Source organism: Pseudochaenichthys georgianus, chromosome 18, assembly GCF_902827115.2.
Source record: "Pseudochaenichthys georgianus chromosome 18, fPseGeo1.2, whole genome shotgun sequence".
Taxonomy (NCBI): domain Eukaryota; kingdom Metazoa; phylum Chordata; class Actinopteri; order Perciformes; family Channichthyidae; genus Pseudochaenichthys; species Pseudochaenichthys georgianus.
The window spans coordinates 16,304,912-16,324,401 of record NC_047520.1 but is presented as its reverse complement, the minus strand read 5'-3'; the positions used below and the strand labels follow the sequence as shown (position 1 = coordinate 16,324,401).

General features: G+C 45.2%; 1 protein-coding gene across 2 annotated transcripts in view; it reads left to right on the top strand.

Moving 5' to 3' along the window:
- The window catches only part of LOC117463931 (nuclear factor 1 B-type-like), a 63,897-nt gene that overhangs the window by 25,914 nt on the left and 18,493 nt on the right, over positions 1-19,490 (top strand). For both annotated transcript variants that reach the window (XM_034106451.2, XM_034106448.2), the window contains exons 3-6: positions 9,546-9,602; positions 11,348-11,416; positions 16,013-16,133; positions 17,237-17,358. In XM_034106451.2, the coding sequence (XP_033962342.1) occupies positions 9,546-9,602; positions 11,348-11,416; positions 16,013-16,133; positions 17,237-17,358 (369 nt within the window). The remainder of the gene's footprint in view (positions 1-9,545; positions 9,603-11,347; positions 11,417-16,012; positions 16,134-17,236; positions 17,359-19,490) is intronic.

Here is a 19,490-nt window from a genome sequence, read left to right as displayed (position 1 = left end):
TTATAAGAGCCTGGGAAATGACTTCCATAGTGTCCTGCAAGCTTCACTCCCTGGTCTTGTGCCAGTGCAGACACCCGAACCCCACTCCCTCAACAAACCCTGTTGCCCCCCAGCCTCCATCCCCACAGATGCTTTGATTCGGGCCAGCTCAGACTGGGGGCCTCAGTCTCCAGGCTCATTAACAGGAAAGGAGGGGTTTTACTGGCCATGCGGCAGGCAGCCGGCATTTAAACTACCAACAAGCTCCTCCGTCGGCCTGCTGCTTCTGAATAGCATACGCCTGAAAGAGTTAAAACATCTTTCTGTCATTACTGCACTATTGGGAGTAGAGCGTTCAGAAAGGTGTGGGCATTATTAGAGCCGAGTCTACGATCAGTCTACACCTCGCCAGAAGGTACCGTCCAAATAAAACCCACATGTAGGATTGGGTGCACGCAAACATGTGATGTTGTTCCCTTAGGGTTAAAGAGCTGATATATAAAAACGTAATATTGAATCTTTGGATACCTACTTCAGGGTTTTAGGCTGTATCTGTAACACTGGTGATACTCGCACCAGTATCAGACCAGTATTGATAACCAGCCCCTCCATTTCTGAATATCAGATCAGGAGAAATGATGATGCAGCAGTAGTAAAGAATAAAGCTACATGACTGTTCATTTGCACCTGCCGCTTCATTCCCTACTGGAGTTGTAACGGCAAAAATAAACTGGCTCGACATCTGTTGGCAATGTCAGTAGTCTGTTTTAATGCTTGTAATGACACATTAAACTCTGTGGTTGCTTCTCCTCCACCCCCCCTCTCCACCCTATGTCCCGTTCCAGGGGAGCAGTGCCAGCAACATCGTCTGAATGAGTGCACGCTCTGTTTTCTTTGTCTGTTTTGGGCCAAGATCTGGTCTTAGATGTGGTGGCATTCTATGATCGGATAATTCCTTCCAAGGTGTGTGCGCGCGTGTGTTTGTGTGCGCTTTCCCGCCGCTCGCTTGGCAGAGCCTGGGGAGTGCAAACAGTGGCAATGGGTGGCAGGGATCCTCGGTGGCCTCTCGCCCAGCTGGAGGAGAGCCATTTGCCCTGAGAGGGAGCACCCAGTCGCCCTGGCTCGGCCTGCCGCTCTCGCCAGTGGGAACTCCTCTTGGCTGAGGCCAGGCGCCGTCGTGAACGCTGACAATCATTGACACATCACTGGCTGAGGCCGCAGACACATTACACAGGCCTCACATGAGCTGGCTTTGGCAGAACAAGTATGCATTGCTTGTACAATCTGCTTTCATATTTCCACAACATTTTGAGTTATTTTCACAAAGGCCCCTTTTGAATTCAAAGTGGTTTTACAGAGTTGATTCTCATTGGAATGTGTACAATGTGTTTGCTTGAGGCCGCCAGGGTCTAAGTGTGCTTGGTGTGAGATAAACATGTAGGTACCATAGCTGTCCCTGACTGTGCTCTCTTATCAGCGCAGACCAGAGCACTATCAAATACATTAATAAAACAACATGTTGGCTCAGACTCAACTGAGCGCAGAGATCAGGGAGCATGTTTCAGATGCTTTTCAGAAAGGTGCGTTTGAAAATCCAAACGATACAGTATTCATTAACTGGATGTGAGTGTGTGGAAGTTGAAAGAAGGCTGTGGGCTTAAGCCAGTTTTAGCCTCGCTAGTATCACAACCAGGCCGTCCCTGAACTATGATCTGTGGGCCAACGTGTCTCTCTTGGGAGAGTGGGGAATTTCCCAGACCCCTAAACACCCCCGCCATCTCTCATTCCCCCCCCCCCCCCCCCCTCCCCTCCCCGCAGACCGGTCGAGACGTGCAGGTTTGAACCCTCTCTCTGTGTTTCTGGCCTCCCATGCCCATTGCCACTCAAGCAGCAGGGGTCCTGTGCATTTGTCTCATAATTATCCGACTGGATGGGGGGGTTCTGAAGATGAAAGAGGCGAATCACAGAGCTCCTCTGTCAAAGGTCTGTCTGCCTGACTGGGGGGTTTTGGATCTATCTCCCTTGTCCCCCTCTCTCCCTCGCGCGCCCACCACACCACCTCTCCTCCTCCATCACACAGCCTTACTTCTCCTGAAGAGCTGCCTCCACAGAGCATAATCGCCGACAGTGAACGCTCGTGCACAGCCCCCCCCCTACCAGCCTCCCCGCTGATTCATTCACAACTACAAAACTGCAGAAATACCCCCCACCCTCACATCCTGAAAGACTTCAGACTTTTTTTTTCTCTCCCCCCCCTCACATGCTCCGCACACCAACCCATGGGCTAGCCGTCTACCTCACCCGCTTGACCCCCCCCCCCCCCCACTCATCCGCCTTCTCCTTTCTCCTCACCACCACCTTTCTCCTTCTTCTCCTCTTAACTACTGGCTAGGAGTTAATGGACTGTTTTGGCTAGTCTCCAGACGGTGAGTGTCACCTCATTAGCCTATAGCGGCTCGCTCCCAGACTGCTCCTTGTGTGTGTGTGTGTGTGTGTGTGTGTGTGTGTGTGTGTGTGTGTGTGTGTGTGTGTGTGTGTGTGTGTGTGTGTGTGTGTGTGTGTGTGTGTGTGTGTGTGTGTGTGTGTGTGTGTGTGTGTGTGTGTGTGTGTGTGTGTGTGTGTGTGTGTGTGTGTGTGTGTGTGTATGTGTTTGTGTGTGTGTAGGAGGAGGACTACAACGACGGAATGTCATTGGTCTGTCTCCCCCCCTCCAACCCTCCCACCACACACCCCTCACCCTCTGCCTCTCCCCTTCCCACCACTACAATGAATGAGAAAACATGCATGCATAATTAAATCTATAGTCTCGTCCTCCCTTCCTGCACAGCCGTGCATAAAAAACTGCTCCTGCTTGGAAGTTTGCCACGGTTAAAAAAGAGCGGTGTCTTCCAACCAGAGAGATGTGGCCAACCTTCCACCCTCGTATGGACCTATTCTTTTATATCGAATGGCAGGGTGGCAACAGCGGGCGAATGTAAATGCCACCCGGTCCTGCCAGTCAATTACACCCCAACAAAGCTAATTGTTTGTTTGGTGCATACCAAAAAGATGCCGGGGCTAGCCATTGATGGGCCCATTGTTTCAGCGCAGATGCAAGGTTCTTTTTCTCACAGGCTAGACTTGACGCTGATTAAACTTGTGAATGATGAGACCACACTTTCGGGAAATCAGCTAATTTATGCGTTCTTTGTAAGTGTAAACTATTTTAAGGCCTACATCTTAGCAATCATTTGAATGATCAGTGAATCTTTTGATATTTTTTCAAAACGTCTATTTGATTTTTAGTCCATAAAATGTACTGAAATAGTTAAACACAAATATCCCAATGTACAAGGGAGACAACGTTTGTAACTTCTGCATAATGAATGACTTCAGAAGACCATTGTTGGGGATTGATTTCCCGTCGATCCACTAAGTGATTGTGTGAGCAGCACAAAGAGTTGTGCTAATCTTTTATGGATATATCTGCAACACTTGATGCAATGGATGGCGCCAGGTGCCACAAAGGAGATAAAACATTTGGGCAGCATGCTTGGAGGGTAGGAACAGAAGGAATAAAAAGGGATACTGAAAGAGGAAAAGAAAAACAAAGAGTGTCATAAAAAAGCAAAAGGAAAAGCCACATTGTGAGAGAAGGACCAACAGAGAGAGAGTGGGCGGAGGTGGGGACATTAAGTGGGCCGCAGTGAGCTGACTGGAGGCCAGCCTGCTCATTTTTCATGGGACAGATGAGCCACTGTGTGTTGTGTTTGTCTGCTTCACACATGTACAGCCCAGATCAGCTCGCTGCAGGATGCCGGGTGTGTGTGCCCTGTGTGTGCGCACACTGTATACCAGCCTGTGTGTGTGTGTACACGTCGCACACAGCATCAGACCGCAAGCATTCAGAGCTGCTTTTCATTTGGTGTGTATGCACCGTATAGGCGTCCGTGTAGAGGTGGGTAAACTTTATTTCCCAAATTAAAAGGTGGGGAAGTTGCATTTAGATGGGTTAACCCTCATCTGCATCCTTGGTTTTGTGGTTGTGTATCCCTTTGTGCTCGCCCCGGTTCTTCCTTCTCCTCTCCCGGGCCGGTGTGGCTAATGATCCGTCAGGCCATTCAGTCCCTTGTTCAAGGCCCACTCGCCACTGAATGCGCTCCCTCCCCGTCCACACTGTTTGGTGACCTCAATGAGGAGCCTGTTGTCCTCCCGGCTCGGTTAAAATGCTCTCCTCTTTTCACCGCCGTGAGAGTTTACTGAGGAGAAGGCACAGAGACTCGGCGGAGAATAAGAGGGCCCGCTCTTCATCGGCATTAGTATGCAACGATTAGAAACAAACACACACTGATGATACACACACACAGAGGTGGCAGTGCCCACATCGAGGGACGCACACGCACACAGACAGATGCAAGTGAGCTCGGTCACACGCAGTCAACCACACACACAAACACGCACACATGCACTGTATGGCTTCTCATTGTTCCCGTCTGGGCTCGGATCCCACTTGATTCCATAAGTCTCAAAACCCTGACAGTCCTACTGTGTGTGTGTGCGCGTGTGCGTGTGCGTGTGCGTGTGTGCTCCTGCTCTATTGAACAAGTCTGTGGTGTCTGGCTTAGAGAAAAGAAGGCAAAATGTCATTGTTCTCACAGACGTTTCAACTTTGCCCCTCTCACTTTCTATCTCGCCTTCGAGTGTGTGTGGGTCTGTGTTTGTGTGTGTGTAACTCATCCTACTGTACCTGCATTCCCTGTCATTCGATCGGGTAGCTATCCGGATTACCAGCTGCTCCTTTGAGCCAATAAGAAATATTTGCCTTGTTTCAATTATGAGATAATCATTAGAGTGTCACACAGTGTGCGGGCTCCATTGAGGGAACGCAGTCAGCGTTTGTTGAGTGGAATAATGCTTTTCTGTCTGTGCAAAAGTATGACTCATAATGAATAGTAACGGTAGCAAGCGGCATGTACTTTTACTTTTCCTGCAATCTTCCTTGTGAGACAATGCCACCCCAAGATGGCGTCCATTTGGCTGCAGAATTTGTCTTCTCTTCACCCTCGGCGTCAATATCACTTTCCTTTTGGACAGGTCAGGTGCCAACCCTTTGCAGAATACCATGCATGAGTCCGGGTGGGTTGGGGTGGGGGGGGGGGGGGGGGGATGCTGAGATACCAGAATTTGGCTCTCATGTGTTTGTGCGGGGAGGGGTCGGCGGCGGGGGGCATCGCCAGTTGGCAGGCTGGCACACAATGGCTGGCACGATAAGATCCTCCCTCTTCTGCGGGCAGATTTCCTCGCCCATATCTTTTGTTTGGCTTGTTTGGGTTGCAGCTCATCCTGATAAAGGCCACTTTGTTTAGACAACAAAGCGCGAGGGAGGCAGAGAAGAGAGAGATAAAGAGACAAAGAGATAGAAAAAGAGAGAGAGAGGGGGCATTACAAAAAAATAAAGGCGGCAAAGGGGGGAGAGTATCGACATACATGGGGACTTTAAAAGAAAGATGTTACAAAAAGAGGAAATTTGAAAAAAGATACACGTGATAAGACGATATCTCCACATACACACTAAATGGTAGATGTACACAGAGGCATGTATGAAAAGAGACAATAGAGGAAGGATACTGTTGCAGATAGACAGATAGCAGGAGAAGAGAGAGCAGGTTCTGCTGCTATGGAGCCGCCGAGCAGCGTGAGGTCATCGCCGGAGCTGCCAGTGATAGAAAGCAGGAGCAGAGGAGGACACGGGACAAAGTACACACACATTCCATACGGGCACATGTACGGCCATTTACTGTCAAGACTTGCATGACCCTGCTCTTCACACACATATCTTTCCGTGTGTGTGTGCAAGCAAGAACAAACTGGTCTCCTGCAGCAGGAAGGGAAAGAAAAGCAGGAGGACACTGAGCAGAAAGTCTGCCCGGCCACATCAAATATTTACTCAGGAGCAGCTGTATTGTCGAAACATTACGCATTGGAGCTGCTCCGTAATTAGGTCGATATTTTCTCCCTCTCTCAGTTTCCCTACTTCTCTGGGAGTCCACCCCTCTCCTCCACACTCCCCTCCCCTCACCTCCCGAGGCTGCTGAAATGCGTCTTGGCTCGGGACCCATGCCTCTGGCAGCCAGAGTGCTATACATGTGCACAGAACCCCGCTCGGCATAAAATGGCTGCCAGACAGGCTTCTCCTCCTGAAATGTCGACAGCGGTATGCATCTGCAGGGTGTGTGTGTGTTGCGCGTGCGCACTGTTTTTTTGTGGAGGATATCTGTACGTGTCTGCAAGTGTTTGCGGGCAAGGAACGTGCACCGCCGCTGTCAGAAAAAAAAGAAAAGTTTCCCAAACTATGGCTAATTTAATCCACGCTGTGTGTGTGTGTGTGTGTGTGTGTTCCGCAATTTAGTGGGAACAGAATCGGTATGATGCCAAAAAATGAGAGGGTGGGTTAGGGAGAGAGTGTGTGCGAGTGTTTTAGTGATTATAAAAGCCAGGCGAGTAACACACTTGGGCGTGGAGGAACCTCAGTCACAAGCACTGAACACTGACTTTTCTTGCAGAGCCAGATTTCTGTTGCCATTACCCCTAATTGCCCTAATCGTTACAGTGGAATGATAAGTATCCCACCGGACAAGAAGGTGTAAGAACTCGTGGACAAAATACCCACAAGCCCACCCTTTTTTTCAGTAACAGCAGATAATGTGATTCATACGTGGTCCTGTTTTTTCATTTCCTTCATGAATCGGTTTGTTTATTTAAACAAGTGGCAGGGACGGAGAGTGCCAAAAATGTTGTTTGGAAAAGGGCTGTGTGTATGTGTGTGTTTATGTATGTGTGTTTGTGTGTGTGTGAGAGAAGGCGTGTGTGTATGTGGTGTCTGGCCCTGTGATCCAGGCCTGCCAAGCTCCCGGGGCAAAGCCCAGGCTCCTCGACCGCAACTGTTTATTTACAGGTTACACTACTGTTTATTTGAAGACTATCGGATTGGCTAGGGCTCTGCACAGGACACCTTTTAGATACAGATACCAGGCTCCGAATACCCCGCTTCTTTACTTTATTCAAACCACTTTCTGAAGTGCATTTTTTGATTTAACTGCACTTAAATCCAGCTTTTTACAACCCAGAGTTATCTTTCTTGGACCTGTTTGTGCTTTTAATTGAGGCTTTATTGAAATACCTGCTGAGTGACGGTGTGAAATAAAGTGTTAGCAGATATAATCAGCACCCTTGCGGCCTGATAAATGTGCGCGCACTGATCTAAACGATTGTAATCAGGCTGAAAGAAGATGAAGGAGCGTGGAGCTGCCCTTCCCGGGTCAAAGGTAAAATGTAATGCAATAGGGGCGGTGTTTCCAGGCCTGGCAGATGCGCCATATGCTCGCGTCCCACCTTGAGTCATCCAGGTGGTCTCTCCTGGTGCGACAGTGGGGCCTCATGCTGGAAGATGCTGCCTGGGATCTCTAATTGCCACCACCATCTGCTCTTTTTGTCATGTCAGCCCTCGGAGTATGAGAGAAACCAAACCAAAGACACGAAACTCCGATCCGATCTAAACGAACCCTCTCCCACCTCCCTCTCTCCCCTCACCACCTTCTCCGGCGTTTACCTCATCCCCACTCTCTGGTTGCTCTTTTCTCTCCTCTGGCTTCTTTCTTCCCCGCTCAGCAGTTTCTCAGGGCGCGAGCATAGACTTGGCAGTCGTAACGAGACTGATGGATGACTCTGAAAGTGGCATGGGGAGGGGGGCGGAGACGGAGAAGACAGGAGACAAGGCCACTGAGCTCCGTGCAATCACTTTATGGACATGTGCTGTGCCAAATCCACACTACCGTCCGCTCGCCCACAAAAGCTCCTTTACATACCGTGTGTGTGTGTGTGTGTGTGTGTGTGTGTGTGTGTGTGTGTGTGTGTGTGTGTGTGTGTGTGTGTGTGTGTGTGTGTGTGTGTGTGTGTGTGTCAACTTAATAGAATAGTTGCTTATTTCTGCAAGGCAAACTTTCCTGAGAATAGACAATGATGCCAACAGTTAACAATTTGTATTACTGGTATGATGATCTGAAAACGTATGTCATTGGCCGATGAATGACTTCATCTAATGCTAAGATGAAGGCCAATCAGTCTGTTGTTCCAGCTTCTCAAACTTGAATATTTGACGCTCTTTTGATGTTAATAATTTAATAATGAGGTTTTTGACGTTTTGAATGAGCAATTTTACAATGTCACCTTGAGTTCTCGGACATTTTTCATCACTTTGGCAATTCTGAGGACTCAGAAACAATCCAAAATGGAGTAATCAGTAGCTGCAGCTCTAACTTTTCTGCGTGCAAATGAGATTTACCAGAGATCCATAAAACGACGTGTTGCAAAAGCATTTGTCTGGCTTGTGTTTTTAGGAATCAGAGCACGGATCGTGCGACGGTAACTTTTAACTCCACTCTTACATATAAGCATACAGAAGAGAGGGGGATTTTTTTTTTCTTCTTAACGTATGGTCCCGTTCCCTCCCTACTTTGTCATTGTTGAGCTTCGGCCAAGAACATTCTGTTTTTGCAGGGCTGTTTAATAGTCAAATTTAGGAGAGGGGGATCGAGAGAGAGAGACACAGAGAGAACAAGAATAAATCTTTCAACTTTGTACTCCTCCATCTACCCCCCCCCCCCCCCCCTCTTCTTTCCTCCTCTCTGTAATGCTGCTCATGAGGGCTGCGGCAGGAAAAAGGGGGTGTTGATGCACGGCGAGGGTATCTGAGTTCACTTTCTCCAGCTTCTTGTCTGGGCTCTCGTATTTAAGGCGTAGATGATAATCTCCCTGCTGCTTCTCATTGGCGTGTGGGGGCTTCGGCCGTCATTACGGGGGTCCACGCAGACGCTGGAGATCACTGTTTGGCACGGCAGCATTTCGGTGTGTAATTGGGAGGCCTTGATAGGTTGGGGTTATTCTTTCCAACATACAACAGCAAGTTGATGTCTCCCAACGCTTGCTGTTGTTTGATGGGGGAGGAACTGCTGAGGAAAAGACGTCAGTCCGGGCCGACTCATACCAATGCCGGTGGAAAGAATTCCACTCATGTTTCCTCGTGTTCCCCCGCCCCTCCTGTCCTCTCTCCACGTTCTGTGCTCGTACCTTGCACAGCGGGACCGAACACATTCTGCGCCCCCCCCCCTTCCAACACCTTCTCGGCCCCTTTGAAAAATTACCCAGCGGTCTGCCGGTAAAAACTTTTTAGCTATCGAGTGTCAGACAGAGAGCTTTTTTTCTTCCCATTAATGATAATGCTGTTCAAACAATGCACAGTGGGTATGCTCGCCTGGTAGATAAGGAAAAACATTAAGACACCCAGGAAGCCCTGAAATGCACTTTGTCTGGTTGGAAAAAAGTGATTTCTTCTTTTTAAACAACCTCAGGGAGGATTAGTGGGCCAAAGGTGTAAAAAAGAGAGATCAAATACATTTCTAAAATACTTCAACCAGGTTATCTTGGGAAACAAATCAATGCTGACAAGAGAACCGTGTTTCAGTAAGATGGCATGTTATTGTCCTCTTGCTTTACTAAGCCCCCCCCCTCATCTCTCTGTGTGTTTGCAGACTCGCAGCAGTCAGGAAGTCCCAGTAACAATGAGCAAGGCAAGAACCCTCTTCCAGGTATGTACAGTACCAGCCCTCCTCCCTCCTGTCATCGCTCTATTGTTCCCGGCAGCTCGCCCTATGCACACCACAACTTACCTTCTTTAAATAAAGCAGCAAAGCCCTCACGTAACAAAAACAATCAAGAGAAACTGTACTGTACTGCCTTACTGTAGGTGCTTTCCATCCCATGTGATCCAACAACAACCATAGACAAACGGCAATGTATACAAGCACAAAACCAGCTCATTCTGATTAAGTCAATTCATCTGCAAAACATGGACCATTCAGAAAATTGACACTTGTTGTAAATAATCAGATATAAGTGATTTTTTGACATCGGTGTGACATCCGCTGGCTAAGGACGTAGCTTAGCCTCAAATGGAGCAAGGAGAAATAACACGGATGATTACATTTGAAGCGTCATCATCCTGAAGGCCAAGAAACTAAAGAGTGAACAGTGTACAGCACATTGCACCTTTAGCTGGTAGCTGAGTGTGTCATGTTGAAGCAGCTGCCAAGAATACTCGACGCTGTTGTTCCCCGCACTGACCTACGCTCTGTCGTCACAATAATGGAATGAAAAGAGTTTGAGAAGTATAATTTAGATGTCTACCTCAAGAGCAGGTTCTGCCGATAGTATACAGGTGCCAAGGAAAACATGTTAGCGAGCCAATGACTCAGGACTTGGAGGCCCCTCAGCAGCGGCGCAGCTCTGGAGGCATGAGGCTTGGTAGGTGCCAATGGAGCCGCCCGCCTATCTCTCTGGCACGGCCACACCGACTTTGGCACCGCATCAAAGCAGAGCCGGAGTCATTTGGGTGTCAATAACTTGTCTGACTGTTTGACTTGACTTGCAGCCTCTGATGAGTGTCACTGGTCATACGAGAGGTGCTTCAAGACAATATACATTATCATTCTTTGGGCTGTGTGAGGAAAACAAATCTTTAATTTGTTTCCAAAGCGCCTTCCAAAGCTTACATTGGATTACATTACCGAGTAACTAAGCTTTAATGTAAACACTGCAGCAAACGGCTCTTTAAGGTGGATATTTGTTGATGGGATAGTGTGTCTAAATCCACTGACGGTTGTTAAGTTTTGCTTGTGTATTTGATTAAATACGCGGCGCCTGCCTCCCTCGCTGGTTTCCTCTCAGCAGCAGTGTCAACACCTCCCCCCCCCGCACACACACCTGTCCTGTCACTCTGTACTGTACTGCTGCGCACCACACTGTCACTTGAAACACTTAAAAACAGGCACAGTAACTACATTTTTTGTTCCGTAAAACACATTCAAGTCCACAAAACTCATGGTAGTAATAATAAAGACGACGATAAAGAAAAGCATGAAACTACTGATGAACTGATTTTATTTTCACTATCAGTATGACTGAGTCCCTGTGTGTCATGATCTATAACTGTATTTGTCTGTGACGAATTGATGACTTCATATACCTCTTGCTTTAAAATGTTAAATATATTTATATAAATATAGGATTTTGTTTATTGGTTTCAGTCTCAATGTTGTCTGTTTCCATGTTTGACTACTTAAGGTTATGCTTAAGGGAAAAGTGTGGTTAAATAACTTTTGTTTACTTCAGTGTTTCAAGAAAAGAGGGTTTATAGATATATTGATCACTGTGTTGAGTTCACATTCAAAGAAATATGTGGCATGGAGGATAAATCATCAACTCTTAATTTTGTGTATACAGTATTTGAGTATAATAATAATAATGATTGCATGAATTGTGTTTGTTTCTACAGTCTACTTGGAGGACAGCTTCATCAAATCAGGAGTCTTCAGTGTTGCAGAGCTGGTGCGAGTGTCCAGAAGTAAGTACACAGTTATTATTTGTTGTTTATAAGTGTTTACCCTGCGCACACAGGTGTTTTCAGGTATTGTGTTCCTTGCCACTGATTCCCCCTCGGCTCACATTGAAGCTGGGCGGCGCTACGAGCGAATCGCGCGAGGAGAACAAAGTCTATGTACTGACAAGAATGCAGAGGGTGTTAGTTTCCCTGCCCTAACAGGTGCAAGCCAGATCATATGAGTCAGGGAGATGTCAATCAAACGCAGTCTGTACATGCCCACAGGGGTCTAATCAGGTCACAGAGAAACGTTTAATCTTTTCTTTTAATTAAATCCAGTGTCTTTATTTGTACAGAATATGTAGCTAACAGCTTTTCTACAAACCTGTGTATATTTAGTGAACTGCTGTACTGTAACACTGCACTGGTAGATCCAGTTTGTCCAGTCTGTGTGAGCCTGTGTGCATCTGTACAGACACGTCCACAGCCGTTGACGGTTGTTCTCGCAGCAGTTCTCTCCTCTCCAAGGGCCCCAGAGGTGGCGTTTTTCCTTTGCTTCAGCTCCGGAACATGCCTGCGGTGCACAAAGTCTCCAGTCACCCCCAATAACCTGTGTTTAAGAGAAGCATACCTGTCTGTGTGTTAGAGTCTATTCCAGTCCCGTAGTGTGAGTCCTGTTTAGTGCAGAAACTCTGAAGTGCAGCTTAACTAAATGCCACAGACTATTACATTAGATTTACCCGACCCGAGTTAGGTTTGTGCCAATCTTATGGTGCTACATTTAGTTATTTTAAAGGTAATATTCTGTAGTGTCCAGACTTTGGTATGTGCTGTGCTGCCATTAACAGCATTATATGTAACCAATGAAGTGATTGACAGAATAAGATTCAAACTAACAAAATATTGAGGGTCATAAAAAAAATCATATGCATAATGCTTTGTTCTAAAATCAATATCCTGCTGTTCTGCTGGTTTCAATAATGACTGAATGACTGGCTTGTACATATTTGTTTTGCTGTTTGCTATTTTTACACAATCTCTATTAGGGGTGTAACGGTACACGTACCGAAATTATTCGGTACGGGCCCTTCGGTGTACCGAACGAATATAATGTTAAACGTAAAAAATTGAGAACGTGAACAACTTCTTGGAAGTAATCTCAGGTGCTGCGTCGCAGCATTCAGAGTAATTTCCTCACATTGAGCTCATCGCGTCATAGAGCGAGCAAGTCATTTCATTGGATGAGAGGGCATGCTATGAAAGCTGGTCAGAGGGATGCGTTCAAATTTAGTCAGTAATTTGAGGAACTGTCGAAAATTAATGGCGAACGCAGATAAAGTTGAGCTCGAAAATCCTCCAGCATCATTGAAGTCTCCGGTTTGGGAACATTTTGGTTTCGCAGTTACGTACAAGGATGACGGACAAAGACAGGTGGACCAAACCAAAGTTGTTTGTCGGCATTGTTCAACTAAAATTAATTACGCGGCTGGCAATACATCAAACTTGCACACTCTTGAAAAGGCATCACCGGAACGTGAATATAACCGGTACCAAAAGAAAAAAGACTGAAGTGCAAACCCAACTCCCGCTAGCATTTAGCCTCCACCACTCGCAAAAAGTTCAGACTGAGCCAAAGCTATTACAAACGCCAAATATCCTTATGTTGCCATGTTAGCAAAGCGCTACCTGGCTGTATCTGCTACCTCTGTCCCTAGTGAGAGGGTTTTCTCCACAGCAGGAGACATTGCTAGTGCCAGCTGATCTGCCCTTTCGGCAAGCAATGTGGAAAAGTTCATTTTTCTTTAAACAACATGAAAATACAATGACAAGCAAGTCCTAATGTCAAGCTGGCTGCTTAGGTACTAGTACAGTACAGTTCAAATACAGATAATTTCAGTTCATCGAAATGCTGCACCTTAATGTTCATTTGATTATATTTTGTATTTATTTGAGTGAATATTCACAGTTTAATAATAATTAAAAACCCAAAACTAATAGTGTATGTTTTGTGAGTACTAGTACACTAAAGTTCAAATACAGATTATTTCAGTTCATCGAAATGCTGCACCTTAATGTTTATTTTATTATATTTTGTATTTATTTGAGTGAATATTCACAGTTTAATAATAATTAAAAACCCAAAACTAATAGTTTATGTTTTGTGAGTACTTGTACAGTAAAGTTCAAATACAGATTATTTCAGTTCATCGAAATGCTGCACCTTAATGTTTATTTTATTATATTTTGCATTTATTTGAGTGAATACATTATTCACAGTTTAATAATAATAAAAAAAAATATATATATATATGTTTTGTTTTTTGAAAAAAAATTCTGCTGTACCGAAAACGTACCGAACCGAACCGTGACCAAAAAACCGAGGTACGTACCGAACCGAAATGTTTGTGAACCGTTACACCCCTAATCTCTATTTAATATTTATGACAATGGCAATTCTTACTATTTTGAACACCAAATTATTAGTCGAAAAAAGACATTAGTTGATGAAAATACTTGATAGTTTTGGCCCTAAAGTGATGACCAAAATCGTCCAAATCCTCAACTCTCCTGTGCTCAATTACCCTCAAACATCCAAAAATAAAGACAAATAAATATTCCCTGTGCCCGGGTTTTTTTACATCCTCATTGTAGTCAATTGGCGTTTCACATGTTTATGGCTGCAGAACAGCACTCTGTATCTAAAGCTGACCTTGTTTTGTGTCTACCTGCCGTATCAAAGTGTCTCCGCTGCTGCAGCTAGACCAGGTCGTCCTACTGCTCCCATACATCATGCTCTGAAAGGCGGAACCTGCTCCTTTTCCATGCTCAGAGACTGAATACCCTTTAAAGCCCGTGTTTTTGTTTAGTGTTTAATTCGCCCCCTGACCAGATGGCCGCCGCGCTGCCTTGCCTGCTCTCATGTGACCGAGCCCCTGTTTTTCACTGAAGCCGACTGAAGTGGAGCTGGAATTTTAAAAAGGTCGACGGACACAGAGGAATTGTCACTCACTCAGCCGGTCACTCCCTGGGAAGACATCTAAGCAGCCGCTCGTCCGTCAGCGCGCTCCTCTCCGGACTCTCCGAGACGTTCTTTGAAGTCCATCAAAGGCGCTCCGCGGTTCAAGGCTGCCTCGCAATCCAGCCTTTCGGCGAGGACACTCATTAATGCAACAGGAGCCTCCACTGCGAGATATTTAGTCAGTGTGGACAAGCGCAGGCAAATGAATCTGTTGATGTGAATGTGTGGAGACAGTAGTGATGAAGCATTGTGTGGCAGGTTATTTGCACCATCATTTGCTGCTAGAAAGTCATAGCAGGGTAGCCAAGTGGCAACAGCCGAGCCAAGAAGTGAGAAGGCTGCACACACAGAGATGTTTGGGGGTATCCTCTCCTCGAGTAAAAAAAACAATGGTGGTGTGTTCAGCGCTGGCCGGATGCATTCTTCCACAGACAGCTCAGTGTGGTGGCAGCGGGTGGGGGCCTCTGCCAGGGCCGCAGTGGGCTGCCAGGGCGGAGGCTGGCGGAGGGATCGTGCCAGTGGTGAACCTCAGACCACAACAGACGGCGCCACACACTCCATCCTCTCATCGACTCCAAACCAAGCGAGCGCCGGAGCCGCAGGCCACACAGACACACAGGGAGAGGGGATGGTGCTGAACTCCTTTTGTTCTGTAAACACGGGCCCGGCCTCCCTTGAAACAATATCCCTCACCTTGACCGCAGTGAGAAAAACAACACTTTCACCGCTGTAAATCACTCTGCGGGGGAAGCCTTTGAGTTTTAGATCGGAGAGAATACAAGAGAAGGAGCTGTTGATGATTTGGTTTTCACACCAAGCTCATTCTACCTTTCATTTGAACCGCAAAATGTCAATCAGTGTTTCCCCAAACCCAAGATTTAAGGCTGCCTTAAATGTCTTGTTTTGTTCACAAACATATTCAGTTTACCGTCACAGAGGTTTAAAGAAAGCGAACGATCTTTTAACTTTTTTAATGTATCTGTTAAACAGGCTAATAGCTTCCCATATGTACTGTTGATGCATCACACATTACTATAATAAGGAACAAATGGCCTGTTGTGATCCATAAATAAGACTTGACTCTTTTTTTTCTCCATATATCACGTGTTTATGTTTTATTTTAAATAGCCACATTCTAAACAATGTATAAGCATATTTGTACTTAACACAATATTAAAAATCGTGCTTTTGCATGAGTCTTTGTGGAGACACTCAGATGTGTCAACCAAACCATTGATCGGTCTGAAAACTCTTAGAAGGGATGGTTGAATAAGATGCTATCAAGCCAAGGACAGCTGCAGTGACAGAACACTTTGGAAAGAAGATGTCCCTCCTGCTCGGGGACGCGGTGACTTGTGAATCGGAGAGCTCAGCAGAAACGCTCGTGATGGTCAGACAGTTAAATGTGAAATCGGGAGAGCTTAATTTGATACATAGCCTCTAAACACAGAGCGTCGATAACAGTCAGTCAAGCCGTTGTGGTGCAATTAATTGTGCAATTAATTGTGCGTCTCTAGATGCAAAGTAAAGACAACAGTGCTGACACAGAAGTCCTTCTCCGCAGTGATTAAATGCTAACTGTCCCTCTTTGTCCTCTGCAGTGCCCATCATACACGGCGCTGCGGTGAACTTCTCCATGACCGACATGCCCAGCCAGCCCTACTACCACGACCTGAACTCCAGCGTGGGGCTGCACCGCTCCCTGTCCTCCCCGCCTGGCAGGTCAGTCACAGCAGCAAAGCTTTTTAAAAGTTAGGAGGACAAACTCCCATAATAACTCATAGCAGTGTTTATTACAGCTATATTGGGAAACGACCAGTTTCCAATTTGTTTTCCTTATCCTTTTATTCTGTCTTATTCATTATAAACAAGCAATAAAGTATTCTATTAGGCAGCTTTGGCTCAGGGGTAACATGACTGTGCTCTATTCTGATGGTCGGTGGTTCGATTCCCTGCAGTCAAAAGTTATCTTCAAATGTCTCCTTACTGTATAGTGTGCTACCCTGAACAGATGGTACCTTTTTTATATTGTAGCCTCGGACTATTAATGAATGTGTGTGATTGGGTTAATGCTGATTTGTAAATGTAAAAGTGCTTTAATGTCACAAAGACTGGTGGTGCTTTATAAATACATGTTTAATTACCATTGTATTCTACAACCAACACAGCATTGGACACACTAAACAGATAAACTCATCAGTCAGTGACAGCGTTGTTGCAAATCACCAGTACTGAATTATTTCATCATTTTCCAGAACAAATATAAGAAAAACGTTCAAACTATGACAAAGCTAACATTTAGTCAACCCAAAGCTCGTCATTACTGATAATCCATCCTAAAGCTGGGCTAAAAATCCCCCTGGTCACATTTATTTTTAGCGTGTGTTGTCAACTAATCAGGGACCACCTGTAAAAACCTGAACACATCTTGGGCTTCACAGTTTCAGTTATTTTCAGACTCAGAAATCCTTTATTCCTTTCCATAATTACAACAGCTGAAAAATAGTGCAGATTAAGTTGAGAGAATAGACTTACATATTTAAAAAACAACAAAGTAGGCAGACATTATTAATAATAAAAAACATAATAAGTAAAAAAGAAATAGCACATAATTACACCATGATAAAAAAACTAAGTAGCAGTATATTTATACTGTACAAATATTTACACACATAGATGAGTATGGCCACACAAAGACAGTAAGCAGCACTTTTCATCAGTCATGGTTTGTTTCCGTTACAATGTATGATTTGTGTTAGACGCCATCTTGCAATCTTGAAACAATGAAGTCAATGCTGAAATATCAACTCCTCCTCGTCCCACAGCAAAAGGCCCAAAACGGTGAACATGGATGAGAACATGGACACGAGCCCGACGGGACCCGACTTCTACTCATCACCCAGCTCTCCAGCCAGCAGTCGGGCCAACTGGCACGACAGAGACGGAGGTGAACTTTTTTTTTGTTACGTTTAAGCTCATTTATTTACTTAAGGGAGTTTTGACAGGCTGTATCACATTCATACAGTTACACAAACATTCAGAGCCCTTTCGCACAGCAGCACGTTGACAAATATTAATGAGGGATAGGAACGCATTATCTGCTTCACCATCAACACATGCAAATAGATTTGATCAAAGAGAACACCTCGCGCTGTCTTTTAACAGCAGCTGAACTGTCTTTAGCTCTCGCCTTGTCATGAGCTACTGTACATCAATGCCGCCACCCCTTCCTCTGTGGATGAACTGCATCTGGTTTCTCTGTACATGAACCCGCTCAACTCTTAAAATACATGCCATGACAGAGATAGCCCCAGGCTTCAGCACTCGTATAAATGTTTAAACCCATTTGAACCGCTGTCTGAATGTAAATCTGTATTCTCTCGCACCTGTCGCTCCCACAAAGGAAACATTGGATCCCACAACACACGGTCCGTCCCGAGAACACACTGTTCCAGCTGAAATACAACACGTGTCTGAAGAGTAGCCCCTGGTTATTTTAAAACTGATCAACTTTACAGAAAAAGTTTTACTTTCATACAGTGCCGGAATACAGAGGAATCATGAAGTACTCAAGTACATATTGCCATTTCACTTTTTTCTCCACTTATTTGACAGCTTTATTTACTTTTAACTTTCAGATTTATAGCTAATAAAGTATATTAATAAACATTGACATGTAATTATCGGTTAAAATACCAACCTGCTGTATATCATGTTATTAAAATGAGCTTGAACTCTGCCAGCTGTCCCAACATTAATAATCATAACCCAGTCATTTAATATACATCATTCTCAAATGGACTACCAAGCACAAAAAGTACTTTTTGTACTTTAACTATATTTTGCGGCCATTACTTTTGTACTTTAATATTGCTATTGTTGCCTAAGTAAAAACAGATTTCTTTATACAAATCCCTTGAACACCATGTGCTTTTTTAGAGAAATCCCTATTTATAACCCTGATGCAGAGCTCTTCAGGGCGAACGTGTCAGGTGACGTCTCATCAGGAAGTCATGATACACATCTTGGCTGAACATGAGAGAAATTCCCCATCAGGGAAGTTTTGACGCCAACTGTGAGGACTAGTGAGAAGGGAATAAGAAATAAAGCTCATCTAATGAGCTCACACACACGGGGCTTACTAGATTTGAGAAAAGGTAGAGATGCAGAGAAAACAAGCCGTCCTGCATGTGAGAGAGAGACTCTCGCGGGACGGCTCGCATGTCTCATTACGTCGTCTCCTGGTGCAGAGCAGAGCAGAGCCCGTCACCCTTTTTAATTAAGGCCTCACTGTCCCATGTTTCCGGATCATTCCCACTCTCTGCTGACTTCTCTCCACACTCAATTTCACCAATGTAAGAATTAAAATATTCTACCACATTTATTTTCCAATCCTTTTAAATTGTAATGTAATAAGTACGAAGGCTGAGAGGAAAACACCAGCTGATTCACATATCGCTGCGTTGGAACCACAGCCCATTGTGGGAACATGAAAATGCAGCACAAGGCCTGTGTGTATCGCTCTGTGTAAACTTAGACGCTCTGGGGCGAGGAGAAAGGGAAAGCAGTGGGTAGGAAACTCTCCAAAGACAGCCATTATTCTGTCAAGAGAGAATAAATGAGAAGTGGGGCGATATTAAACCCATATGAGGCCTCCTCCAAGCGGCAAGTGATCACTTCTCTCACATGGTGATCGTTCGGGAGGAAGGAGTAGTTTCTCTCGTGGATTTCTAGGTACACATTTCAAATGAAATGAATCATTGAAAGTTTAAACACTTTTTATTTAAAGTGTTTAATTTCTGGTCATTAATCGACCGGTTTAATTTCCTGAGGCAGAGCAGTCCTTGAAGGATTTAATTAGCACAACAGAGAGAAAATAGCTGAACACCTCCACCGCAGAAAATAGTTCCTTTTTATACACGGAAACATTAAGCAGTGATATCAATCTTCGGGAGGTATTTCTCCCTCTGACACAAAAATGAAAGCACTTAAGCTTGTATCCTCTTCCAACCTCAGAGTGGGAAATCCCCCAGAATTCCTGCCACCTTTCTCTGGAGATGAGAGACTCTTCCCGTCACT